Source organism: Notamacropus eugenii, chromosome 2, assembly GCF_028372415.1.
Source record: "Notamacropus eugenii isolate mMacEug1 chromosome 2, mMacEug1.pri_v2, whole genome shotgun sequence".
Taxonomy (NCBI): Eukaryota; Metazoa; Chordata; class Mammalia; order Diprotodontia; family Macropodidae; genus Notamacropus; species Notamacropus eugenii.
Window position 1 is genome coordinate 425,289,287 of NC_092873.1, and position 13,437 is coordinate 425,302,723.

The following is a 13,437-nucleotide window of genomic DNA, read 5'->3' on the forward strand; positions in this document are numbered from 1 at the left end:
ACTGGAGAATATTTAACAAAATATTTAATATTTATTCAAAATGCAGATAACATTAAATTTTGAAACAGTCAATACAGCTTAGTGAGAGCCCTGTTTCTCCTTCAGTTTGACACCACTGGTGCTGTGGATAGAGATCTGGCGTCACAGGGTCAGTCTCGCCTTTTAACGTCTGAGTGGCCATGGAAGCCAAGGAGAAAGCATATCTCTTCCTCTTTGTTTCAGAGCTTATGCAGTTCTCCTTTATATTTTATCCCTCACCCCACTTCCCAACCCCCACCAATGAAACAGCAAATAACAAGTCATGATTTTTTTTTTTTATTAAATACATTTCAACTGAGAATACTGGAGGACAAATGTACCTTAGATTCAGACAAAGGAACATAAAGAATGTCAGTGATATTTTACCCTCCAAGAAAACAAAACTGAAAAACACTCATTCTGCAGTTACTCTGAATTTAAACAAGTGCATCTATGAGATTCCTCCAACATACTGAAGAAACAAATGATCTTTTAAACATTTAGAAAGGCATCTTTATGGAAGCTGGCAACGTGCTCTCGGAGTACAGCACAATCAGGGACATTCATTTAGCCTTGCGCAGGCAGAACCTGCTATGCCAAGAGGCTTAGCATGGATACCCCTTCCTAGGAAAGATGGTAGAAGGAGACCAAAGAGCATGCCAGGAGGTCTGGGGAGAAGGCACAGTAATCTTGATAATAGCATAAAGGATTACTGTTGTTGGTAAGTAATCCAAATGACTTGCTTCAAACAAAACCAAACACCAACAGTGATGATCAATGGTTCAAGCCCAAGAGAATCAGTTTTGGTATTTGGGGAAACTGAGCTCTCATCATTTCAAACAACAACGTATCCAAATGAAATGGAATATTTGTGGAGAAAAAAACAACCCTAATTATCTTTGTGTCGCTTGATAAAAAATTATTTAATGAAAGCTTTTCCCAACTGAAGGCAATCCAATCCAAGATACAAGAGAGAGCATCACACAGCCCATCTCCATTTAGTTTCAAACTATGGCTTTAGTTCTCAAACAGGAAATCCTCCATTTTTTTTTTTTTGTCAACTCAAGTGAAAAACAGCTAGCTTCCTAATCACATAGGGGTAAACATCCACACACAACACATACATAATTTTCAAAAGACAATAATTTCAGTTTTAATTGTAACTTGTACAAAAATCAGGGGCCTGAAAAGCAAGTGCCTATTATTGGTCTTTTAAGAATCTGAAAAAATAAAACTTTTAATAATTACATGAACATTGTTGTTAAATATATTCCTATTAATACATATTATGCTCAGAATACCAAAGGAGGTTTTGCTGAGCACTTTACAATTGAGCTATCGTCATCCAAACAGGCCATTAAGGATGCAGAATCATTTGTATCCATGAGATGTAGATGAAACACAGTCTCATCCAATTGCACAGGTTGAGGCATGCATTGGGCACCAATTATCTGGTTCCACCCAACTCAACCTGGGCTAAATTACTTAGCATGATAAAATATTTTAGAAATGGAAGGGAGCTTATGGATCATTGAGTCCAAATCTATTTTAACAGATGAGATAGAAGACCTCACGGGGTTAAATGACTCGTTAACAGTTATTTAGTCATTTAGTAGCTCTAGGATAAGAACCGAGGGTTCTTGATTTTGAACGTAGTAGTTCTTTCATTGTCATGCGACTGTCTATATTTGATAACATGTATTGTCTTAGCTGTACATAACTGATTATAATTTAAATATAAATCTGTCCATGGATCTTATCCAAATCAGGATTATTATTCCAACTATAAAAGGGGTACTTTTCACAGGTTTTCATGTTTAGGCTAATTGATGTGTGAACGTGATGCAAATAATGCAGTTATTCAAGACTCTACACACTATCACGACCTTTCCTTAAAAGATTTCATGTAGAATCCAGAACTTGGAAGAAATTTAGGATTTATGGCCTTTTAGTACTGTATAGTATAGTTTTTCAGTCAGCAACATCTACCTGCCCAGAGCATCTAGAACAAACACGACAGCAGGCAACATGGAAAAACACTCAACCAACTTTTCCTTGTACACATCAAGGAGCAGACTGTCTTAAGAACATGTAAGATAATTGTACATGCTTTTTTATGGGAGAAAAAGAACACTGCTCTTCTCTGACATGCTCCTGCAGTACTCCTTGGCATCAGTGCTATGCTCTGTGTTACCTGAGAACACAGTGCTTAAAGGGTACATGGTAGATGGTAAAGAAAATAGGACCCAAAGAGCCGCAACCATAGAGCTGCAATAATTGGGCCAAGAAGCAACAACACTTAGAGGAGGCTTCACTGAGAACATCTCTGACTGTATAAAGTAAACACGGGTTCCCCTCTCTTAGCAGCCTCCCAGGCAAAAACACAAGGTGATTATATCACAACCAGACAGAAGTGATTTAGTGCTATTGTATTCCTCTCATAATAAAACATGGGATGGGATTTTAACAGAATTAGTTTTACACTGAATATGAAATGCAGGACTCCTCTTGGGCACTAGGGAACTCCAAGCACATTCCCCCTTTATTGTGTTAGTGGCTTCATGTCTGCATACTATAAGTATACATTAAGGACTGACCGGTATCATGAATGAGCAGTTAAGAAAGCACACATTTATTTTGTGGATTTTTAGAGTCTATCATGTTTATCTACTTCGGAGGAGGAGGAGGACCTGGATCCATGATTTCATTAATATAGAAAATTTCTGGCAAGGAAACTTCCTTTACCAATTCAATTCAGCAATTGTTTTGCAACTTACAGTCTTAAGAGAGTTAGTTGACTGAGGCCTTGAGACCACGTAGCCCGGATGTTTTGGAGGCAAGACTTGAGCCTAGGTCTTCCTAAATCCAAGGTCAATTCTTTTTTCACCAACATCAGGCTACCTGATTTTCATCTATGCACATAATAAAGTACTAAAAGTATTTCATTTTTCCTTTGCTAAAGGAAAATTTAAATACCACTATTTTACTGATGTCTTAGAAAAGAAGCTGCAAGGGTATCCTACACATATTAAATAAGAATATGCCCTCTACTGCTACTCTGATAAGTAAAAAAAAATAGAAAAATATTCCATTTTCAAAAAGGAAATGCAGAAATGCCCATATTTTCAGAGTTGAACTATTGTAAAAAATGTACAACTGTTTGATAAATAACAAATAGTGTTAAAATGTTGTAACGTCTTTTAGGCAAAAGTAATTGTGCATTTATAATTCACATAATTGTTTTCAAGTAAAGTTCCATTTTCCATAACTTGTAGATTAATTCTCATTGCTCAACACACAGATCTGATTATGACAATTCATCCTGCTTAGTTTTACACAAAATTCGCACATTATTTTGTACTGAACTTTTCCATTCATTTCAAATTTTTGATTTTGATTGTTTGACCAACATAATATTTTTTGATTTTCATTCTTCAGGACTGTTGACAGGCACCTGTTCAGAGAAATCAGAAGATAAAATACTTATTATTATAATGCCTACAATGTGAAAATATTCCTAACTTCTAACAGGCTGAGAAATCATCAAATTAGAAGGAATGATGCTGCATTTCATGTCGTTTCTCATGAGATAAATAATGAAAATATCACCTACAGCTTTAATGTCCACGCTGCGGATTCCCAGATTCACACTGTGTCTCTTCAGATCAGATTTGATTAGCGCTGAAACAGAAAAAGTACATGTTACTATAATATTCTGTAAATGAGCAGTCATAGGAAGCAAAAGATCAGCTGCGAATACTTTAGCTAGAATCCATTATCAGAAAACAATGTCTTCTTATTATCCTATTACTGAAGCTGTTTCAGTAATCTAGATCATTAGAACAGTCATTGACTACATGCAAATGTCCTGTAAGTCCTTTTAAAATCACTGAAATCTGTGCATTTAAGGTAACTTTTAACAACAATACTTTTCATACCACTTAAGTATAGCAATATGTTTTATAATTCAGATGAAGATACCATTGCTCACTTGCAGTTTTTACTTTCCCTTGAGATTATCCCTTTAAAAAAATTAAGATTAGTGGATGTTTTATATGCTATGAGACAGTTAAAAAAAATTGATAGCCTGGAACATTCTCAAAAACCCTTCAGAAAGCTAAAGTAATCCTCTTCTAACAGACCAAATAATAGACTGGTACTCCCAAATAGTTTATGGACATCTAAGACATCACATTTTAAACTAATATGATCATATTCTACATTTTTATCATTACGATTTTTAAAAGAATAAAAAAAGTGATGATAAATTATTTTTGGAGAAGATGTGGGCGAGTAGGAACACAAATTCACTGCTGGTGGAGCTGTGAGCTGATCCAATCATTCTGGAGAGCAATATGGAACTGTGCCCAAAGGGCTACAAAAATGTGCATACCCTTTGACCCAGCAATATCACTTCTAGGACTGTATCTCCAAGAGATCATAAAAATGGGAAAGGGTCCCACATATACAAAAATATTTATGGTAGCTTTCTTTGTGGTGGCCAAGAACTGGAAATTGAGGGGATGCCCATCAATTGGAGAATGGCTGAACAAGTTGTGGTATGTAAATGTAATGGAATACTATTGTGCTACAAGAAATGATGAACAGGGGGATTTCAGAAAAACTTGGAAAGACTTATATGAACTGATGCTGAGTAAAATGAGCAAAACCAAGAGAACATCGTACACAGCAACAGCCACAGTGTGCGAGGACTGTTTCTGGTAGACCTAGCCCTTTACAGCAATGCAAGGACCTAAAACATTCCCAAAAGACTCTTGAGGCAAAATGCCATCCATATTCAGAGAAAGAACTATGAAATCAGAATGCAGAATGAAGCAGAATACTTTCTCTTATGTTATGTTTTGTTTTGGTTTTTCTCATGGTTTCTTCCATTCATTTTAATTCTTCTATGCAACATGACTAATGTGAAAATGTCATTAATAAGAATGTATGTGTAGAACCCATATAAGATTGCATGTGGTCTCAGGGAGGGAGGTGGGAGGGAGGGGGAGAAAATCTAAGACTTATGGAAGTGATTGTAGAAAACTGAAAAAAATAAATTAATTTAAAAAAAGAATAAAAAAAGCTAGGCATTCTAAATGCAATCAGTTTTGATTCATGCCTTCTTGGTATGGAAGCAGTTATGTTCTTATCCCATATTCTGTCTGAATCATTTTTATACCCAAGATCAAGAAAATATTTGCTCTCTGGAGACAATAGTCTCTATACCTGTCAATTATACAGGATCTTTCTGTGGCTTAAGGAGAGGTAGAAAGATGATAAAGTGATAAAACTATCCACACACTGCAGCAAAACAAGAAAATCTGCTCCATTCACAGAGAAATTGTTTCTGTAGAAAGTGGGCATAATTCTCCTTCCTGGCCATTCCACAAAAACTATATCCAAAAAAGAGGGTGAAACTGCCCGCAATTTAATAAGTTTACCATATTCTTATTTTCTATGTAAAAATTTCAAATTAGAACAGGCTGAACAAAGAAAAGCACATTTATCCTTTTACAGGTTTCATATTTCTAATTCCTATTTTTTTCTTTTCTATTAATTCATTTCAGAAGTACTATTGAACAAATATCAAAAGAAGATAACAGGTCTGGTGGTTGAGGGCCAGCCTATCTAAGGCTAACCACTGGAGGATTGAATTTCCTTATTTCCTTCCTTCCTTCATTTGTTCATTCATTCGTTCCTTCCTTCCTTGCCTTTTTTTTTTTTGTGCCACAGCAACTCACAAAGACCATATAATAAAACACAGAGGGGCTGAGGTGTGTTTTAGGTGGAGAGAAATACTCACACCACTGAAATCACAGATCTTTTGAAGCAAAGCAGATTTTTATATGCTGTTTCTCCCTTTCTCCCTGCAATATGTAGCAAAAGGGAACACACTGATTGGAATGTGAATGCTGGAAAGAAGGGAGCAGAAAAATCGAGAGAAAAGAGAAAAGTATTCCTCTTTTTCCTAGTTATGTCGCTAGTTTGAAAATAAAGATGCCTCACTGAGGGTAGAATCATGGAACTTTAGAATCGCAGAATGCACTGGCTACAACAATATTGATGGATAGAAGCTATGTGCTACAGTAGCAGCCCATTGGTGGAGAAGGCTGATAGAGATGCAGAACCAAGACTCGACCCCAGGACTGGTGATCAGAGTCCACTTAGGCTCTTGGGAAATCTTTTTTAAGACTGTTTGCTCCTTTCTATGAGACTTGGTTTTGGAGTTCCATTTATGTCTGCTTCTGCTTTATAGTAAATATCCTTATGATCAAAATCTTTATTGGTTCCTGGCAAATGAGCTGATTCAAATATTCTAGAAATAATGTAAATTCATATCTTACAAGGAAGAGAGAGAAGAGATAGAGAGAGAGAGACAGACAGGGAGCGGGGGGGAGACAGACAGACAGGCAGACAAGACTCTTTGGGTAGGCAGGACAAGACGGTACCATATGAGTTCTGTCCTTGCTCTGTCCTTGAGAACTCTCCAAGACTGGATTCAGCCTGTCTGCCAAGAGCAGAGCACTTGCCATTCAGGTTACATGAAGACATAAATACAAATATTTTTATGGAACAAACATTATTAACTTACCTGTTAAAATGATCCCTAAAAATATCCATGCACAAAGGAAAAGATTTCCAGCAGGAGGACCATGGTCTGAAATAAGTTTTCCTTGAGCCAATGTAAAAAAAATTCCAAATAACTGAAATAAGATAAGACAAGGAATTTTTAAGGCAATGCAAAAGAATGTAAACTCTTAGAGGGCAGCAACTGGGTCATTTTCATATTTGCATCTCAACAACCCAGCATATAGTAATTAAAGACACATGATAAAGGCTTCCTGATTGAAAGGATTAAACGATTTTAGAGAGGACTTTTCCTAACAATTTTAATTTTTCCAATTTTCCAATGTGCTCTGGAAATCTACTATTATAAGGAACAACTCTGGACACAAAGTACTGTCTATTAGGGAAAAAATATTAGTGGACAACCTATTATGCATTCTCTTAAATTTTCAGCAAAGAATCTTTGGCCAGAATATGCTCAAATTCAAGAATAATCAGAAACTTACCTGTGCAGAAGCATTCAGAAGACCTGAGGACGTGCCTTCAGATTCAGGGTATGTGATTTCAACAGCAAATTCAAAACCCAAGGGGAGATAACCAGTCATGAAGAAGCTAGAAAGATACATGTACATTATGTAAACATTCATTACACAAATTCTATCATACACTGACTGGTTCAGTTGTTCTGCTTCACTTAGACACATTTTTTCCTCTACTAACCTGCTAGATACAAAGCTGACCGAGCTAGAGAATCCTCTGCTGCAAGTTCTTTCACTAGAGTGAAACCCTTTCATGCCTAATTTCATTTTTGTTCTGGTTATTCTAAACACAGAGCTGCTTTCCCAACTCTAAATTCTTCTACAGAAGACCAATGACTTGAAAATATACTTACTACTTGAGGAAAAGCAAACCATTCTGGAAGACATAACATATCTATTTCACAAGTAAAGGAATTGTAGCTTTTATGATATAAACTTAATTTCCCCCCCCATATCAGCAATGTGAAATATACTGGATGCAACATCTTTGGAGAATATGGTATTTTCCACATAATAAGGTGTATAATTTATAGAAATGGTGAAGAGTGGTAACTGTTTAAGATATCTAATCTGGTACATGTGAGGGTTAGATAAATGCTGCTGACCAATCAATCATGAATCCATTTGAGCTTAGTCAAGTTTATTCCTCTATTATGAATTACTGGTATTATAAATAAGGAACTTTGAGTTTAACTAATCAGCCCAAGATTAACTTTGCTCTAAGTTTTTAATTTCTTAGGCCATACTGCTTTAATCAAATTTGTCTTTATAATTAAGTAAAACTGAATTGATTTGAATAAGCAGTTAATTCTTTTGTATTCTCTTCCTATGTATTATGTGCATAGCAAGAAAAAAATTAACTAATTTCCCATTACCAATGGATTACCACTACCAATTGATTTTGCAAAGTTTAAATAAAGAACCATTCGATGAAATGGAAGGTCTTCTTTTAAGTTACTACAATAAATCCCTCAATACTGAGTAGTATTTTACCATTATCCTTTTCCTTTCTAATTCCAAAAGTCTATGGCTCTAACCCAAGATTCTTACCCAAGTGCTCCTCCAGTAATAAACACAATGAAAAGGTGTCCAGTGTTCAAGGTAAAAGTAAATACAACCATTCCAATAAAAGATAATATGTAAACTATTAGAGTGGTCTGTCTAAAAAAAAAAAACACAAACAATTATTATCATTATTGTTATTACAGCCCGAATATCCTGATCACAAAATAAACTATGGCTGGCTATTGCCATACTCGTATAGTAAGTATACTTCCCAGTGGCTAAGATTCAAAACTATCATACTGTCAACAGGGAGGTCAGACTTAGTCACAAAAAGCAGTAGATAGTGGATTTTAGTCCCTCAAAGTCAGAATTCATGCCTGCATAGGCCAGGGTCCCTTGGAATGAAGAAAAACATGGCTACTTGTACTTTCAAATGAGACAGTACCCTTTCTCATCCTTCAAGGCTTGGCTCAAATACTACATTCTCTTCAAAATATTCTCTGACTACTTTTGTCCCGATATTTTCTTTCTATCTGGAATTCCCACAACACTCAATGCTGGTGACCATGACACTTAATAATTTAGTTCCTGAAACAATGCTTCTTTTGTTATTAACTTTTCATCTACATTTATCTTATATCTTATTTCCCACAGTATACTCTAAGGCCACATTATATTTGTATTATCTAAGATATACCTAAGATAACATTATGCATATACTAGGTGTTCAATAACTGTTTGTGGAATGAATAAGTGAATGACATCAAAGGTTGGAAGAGATCCAGGAGCTCAAACAATTTTAGAACTGAAAGGGACCTTAAAGGCCAATACCAAACAATTATTCAATGTATAAATAAGCTCTAATAAATTTTTCTGAAGTAAAAATGTATTTTTCCCATGGAATTCTGAAGGTTTTTCATGTCTATAAATATATGATGTTTTAGAAATTTATTCTAAACCTCAGAGAAAATTCCCTTGATATTCAAAAGTTATTACATTATCTCTTCTTTGGTCCTTGAGAGATTAGGACTGTTGTCATTCTATAATTTTAAAAGATAAAATTTAAAATCCATATCTGTTCCATCACTTTGAGCTTACCTCCTTCTCCCTCCCTCTAACCAAATTCTTTGTTTTTGGTCTAGTTGAATCCTAATGGGGATAATGTACATCGGAATAACAATAAAAAGACTCAGTATTAGAAGAAAAAAACTTTTTTGGGGAAAAACAGATTATTGACTGTTTAACGGCTCTTCCCTTGGATCTCATTGAACTTTTTGAAGCTCCCTTCTGAATGGGATAATAAAGTATCATTTGTAGTCAGAACTTTAAATTCAACAAATATTTACTGAGCCCCTTTTACTGAGTCTAGTACTGAAGCTAGATTTATCACTTTCTGAATGGGACTGGGGGAAGAGAGGGGAGTGCTATAAACCACTGGGAGGCTCCTAAGTCAAAGAAAAGGAAGGAGGGAAGAATACTGCTACTCTGATCAGGGATCTCAGTTGTAAAAGGTGAAAAGACGGTCACAAGTCCTGAAGTAAAATCAGCAGTCAATACAGTCAACAAACATTGCTACTATAAGGATACCACAATACAATTAATTTCTGGGGAAACAAGGGAGTTTTGAAGATTAGGTACTTCCATTGTGCAAGGATATCCTTTATGTGAGAAGATGAATTTAGCAATGTATTTAAATAATGGATTGGAGCACATGGTAGCTATGGAGCCCACGGGGCTCTCATTACTATGCTAAAAACCATATTTAGAAGTCTACAACTTTCATTTAAACACAACCTAGGAGGGAAAAAAAATCTTGTTGGTCTTATTTCACATTCCTCCTAGGATCAAAACTCCCTTTCTAATAAAATCACACTGGTTGGCACATTTATTACTTCAGAGAATCAAGTTACAGCATATTTATCATTTTCACTTACTTGTATGATTTGGTGTAATCCAGCCACAAGCCACAAAAAATGGAGCCCACCATTCCTGCTACAACTAGAGTAAGCCCAATCAGTCCAGCACTGACTTCTTCTCCCTTACAACAATATTCATATAGCATTAATTAGATATTCCCTTCAACTCAAATTGGTTCTTTATTTTCCTGGGCTCTCTTAGCGAATTTTCAAGTAATCAAATAAAACTAACATGCAAAATAAGGTTTAGTCTCTGTAACATGTATAAGTCTAGGTAGAATGAAGGAGATCGAACTCTATTCAACAAAAAAACCAAACCCTTTTAATCTATGAAAATAATCCAAAAAGATGCAAAGAAAAAGTTTATTTCACTCTATGTAGCCATAAGTGCAGTAATTTTTAAGGGATTTATAGTAATCTACAAATTATTTTCTTCCACTGGAAACAAAGAGATGCTGGACCAAGTTAAAGACATTTGCTAATTTATGTATTTTACTTTTGTTTTTCCTTCTAACATTTTCTTTTTCTCCATCTCCATCATCACCAATCAAAATCTGCATAAATATTAGTTGACTAAATTCTGTCAATGGCAACTATTAAAAATGCTTCACAGGTTTAAATATTTAAGAATTCATTTCAATATATTTTTTCAATGTAAATAAAAAATTAATCCTTCAAAACTTAATAAATTAAGGATAGAATACTTAATTCTAAGATATTCCTTACAGGGCCTCACTATGCAACTAAATAAAAATTCTAGGCAAAATCTTACCTCATGATATGTCAAGATCATTTGGTTTAATAGCGTTGAGACTGAATAAAATGCCCCAGTCATAATACCTACATAACAACAGAAAACATTAAATGCACTAGTCCGTGAAACATGGTAGCAGCAAAAATTTTTTAAATGTGAACTGAAAATTCATTGTTAGAGGGCTAATAAAGGGAAGAGCTGTTCTCAACCCCTTTAAGAATTTGAGCTATGGAAATCGAGAGGATGGCCATCAATTGATGAATGGCTGAACAAGTTGTGGTATATGACTGTAATAGCATATTAATGTGCTGTAAGAAATGACAAGCAGATGATTTCAGAAAAACCTGGAAATGCTTACATGAACTGATACAAAGTGAAGAAGGCAGAAGCAGGAGAATATTGTATATACTAACGGCAACATTGTACGGTGAAAAGTGTGAATGAGTTAGTAGCTATTCTCAGCAACATGATGATGCAAGACAATCCCAAGACTCATGATGAAAAATGCTATCTGCCTCCAGAGAAAGAACTGATGTTGTCTGATTACACACTGAAGCTTATTATTTTTCTCTTTCTTCCTTCCTTCCTTTTTTTAATTTCATTTTTCATTTTTAACAGTTTATAACACATAAAACAATTCAAACTTTTGGTCAGGTGATACTTCTTTTTAAAGCATTTACAATATGGACCACAAAAGAATTTTTTTTTAAACATTAACCAAGTGAGACACAAATAATATTTATGTTGCTAACTTCACAGGCTCTTGACCTGATTGTCTCCACAGTATTAGTAAGAATTAAAGGACACAAACTTATTGTTGTTGGTCTAAAGTCCTATGCCTAATAGCTTAATTTTAGACTTAACCTCAGATGTTCCCCTACCAATAATCTATAATTGAATAGATCTGGTATTAAACTTACAAATGTTTTGATTATAGCAAATTGCCACCAAGAGTAAGGACATTGCAGGGATACAGTACCTCCCCAACTTCATGTCAATTCCAGGCAGGAGTAGATTGTCCATTTGCTTTCAGTCAGGCTTAAAGTCTGCCAGGTGTCAGTGGGGAAATTGAGTCAGGAGAATCCTACCTCAGCCTAGGCTGAACAGCTACTCTCCCACCCTTCCCATGAGATCACCTTTTGCAGTTCATACCAGCATCTTAACAGTTTACTGGCATTATGGATTGGAGGCTCAGATCGCCTTTCTTGCTACCCATACCTGGAGTTAGACTCAGAAGAACAGTCACTGATAGTCCCATGGGATCTAAAAATGGCAAGTTCCAATAAACCAGGTTTCAAATATGATTATAATTTCACTTTGGCTAAGGAACATCTTTTAGGCAAGTCTTAAGTGGCTTACATGTCTTTCTATACATGTTCTAGTTCCTGATTAAATAGCAATCATAAAATCAAATTTACCATTAAAACCTTAACTTTTCCATCAATGCCAAATTTTACCCAAGGTTACCTTCCTCCAGGAAATTTAGACTGAAATTCTTTTCCCCAAACTAAAGATGTCATCGATTTATTCTCAGTAATTAAGTCTATTGTTTTAATACTAATTGCTTTTACCTCACTTTGTAACATGTTCAATTTTTCTCCCCATCACTCCCCTCCCCTGCTTCTTAATACCTTGCATTCTGATTACTCCTTCCCTCAATGTACCCTCCCTTCTATCACTCCCCACCCTTCCCTTATCCCCATCTTCTCTCTTTTCTTATAGGGCAAGATAAATTTCTATACCCCATTCCCTGTAGTTATTTCCCGATTGTATGCAATAAAAATTCTCAACATTTGCTGCTAATACTTTGAATTCCAACTTCTCTCCCTCCTCCCCTCCCTCCCCAGCCCCACTGAGAAGAGAAGCAATTCAATACAGACTAAATATGTGTTCTTTTCCAAAAGACTTCCATAATAACCATGTTGTGTAATACTATTTATATTGCTCTGTCTTACTCTATCGCCATTTATTTTTTCCCCCACAACTGACCTTGTCCTGTCTCGAAAGTGTTTATTTCTAGTGACTCCCTTCTCCCATTTGCCCTCCCTTCTAACATTCCCCTCGCTCCACTTGTCACCTCCTCTCCTACTTTCCTGTGGTGTGATATAAATTTTCATATCAAATTTAGTAAGCATATTATTCCCTCCTTCAGCCACATGTGGAGAGTAGCTTCATTTTTCCCCTCTCCCCTTCTCCCTTTTCTCCTCCACTGAATAAGATTTTTCTTATCTCTTTTATGAGTTATAGCCTGCCCAATTCCATTTCTCACTTTCTCTTCCCGGTATTTTCCTCCTTCACTCCTTAATTTTTACTTTATTTTTTTTTGTGTGGATATCATCTCTTGTGATATAACACACCCTGTACTCTGTGTGTGTGTGTGTGTGTATGTACAATCTCTCCATCTATTCAAATACTGAGAAAAGATTCAAGAGTTAAAAATATTTTCTTTCCATGTAGTAACGTAAACAGTTCAGCTTAGAGAGTCTTTTATGATTTTTCTTTCCTGTTTACCTTTTCATGCTTCTCTTGATTTTTGTCTTGGGAATTCAAATTTTTCTATACAGATCTGGTCTTTTCCTCAATATGAATGATTGAAAGTCATCTATATCACTGAATGACCATTTATTCCCTTGAA

The 13,437-nt window shown here is 35.4% G+C and overlaps 1 protein-coding gene across 1 annotated transcript in view; it reads right to left on the reverse strand.

Annotated features, from left to right (window-relative positions):
- Positions 1 to 299: 299 nt before the first annotated feature.
- FLVCR1 (FLVCR choline and heme transporter 1) overlaps positions 300 to 13,437 on the reverse strand; it is a 28,691-nt gene continuing 15,553 nt past the window's right edge. Inside the window, exons 4-10 of the mRNA XM_072647873.1 lie at positions 10,821 to 10,888; positions 10,067 to 10,170; positions 8,178 to 8,288; positions 7,095 to 7,200; positions 6,614 to 6,725; positions 3,632 to 3,699; positions 300 to 3,472 (exon numbers count right to left, since the gene is read on the reverse strand). Coding sequence (XP_072503974.1) covers positions 3,446 to 3,472; positions 3,632 to 3,699; positions 6,614 to 6,725; positions 7,095 to 7,200; positions 8,178 to 8,288; positions 10,067 to 10,170; positions 10,821 to 10,888 — 596 coding nt within the window. The 3' untranslated portion in view covers positions 300 to 3,445. The remainder of the gene's footprint in view (positions 3,473 to 3,631; positions 3,700 to 6,613; positions 6,726 to 7,094; positions 7,201 to 8,177; positions 8,289 to 10,066; positions 10,171 to 10,820; positions 10,889 to 13,437) is intronic.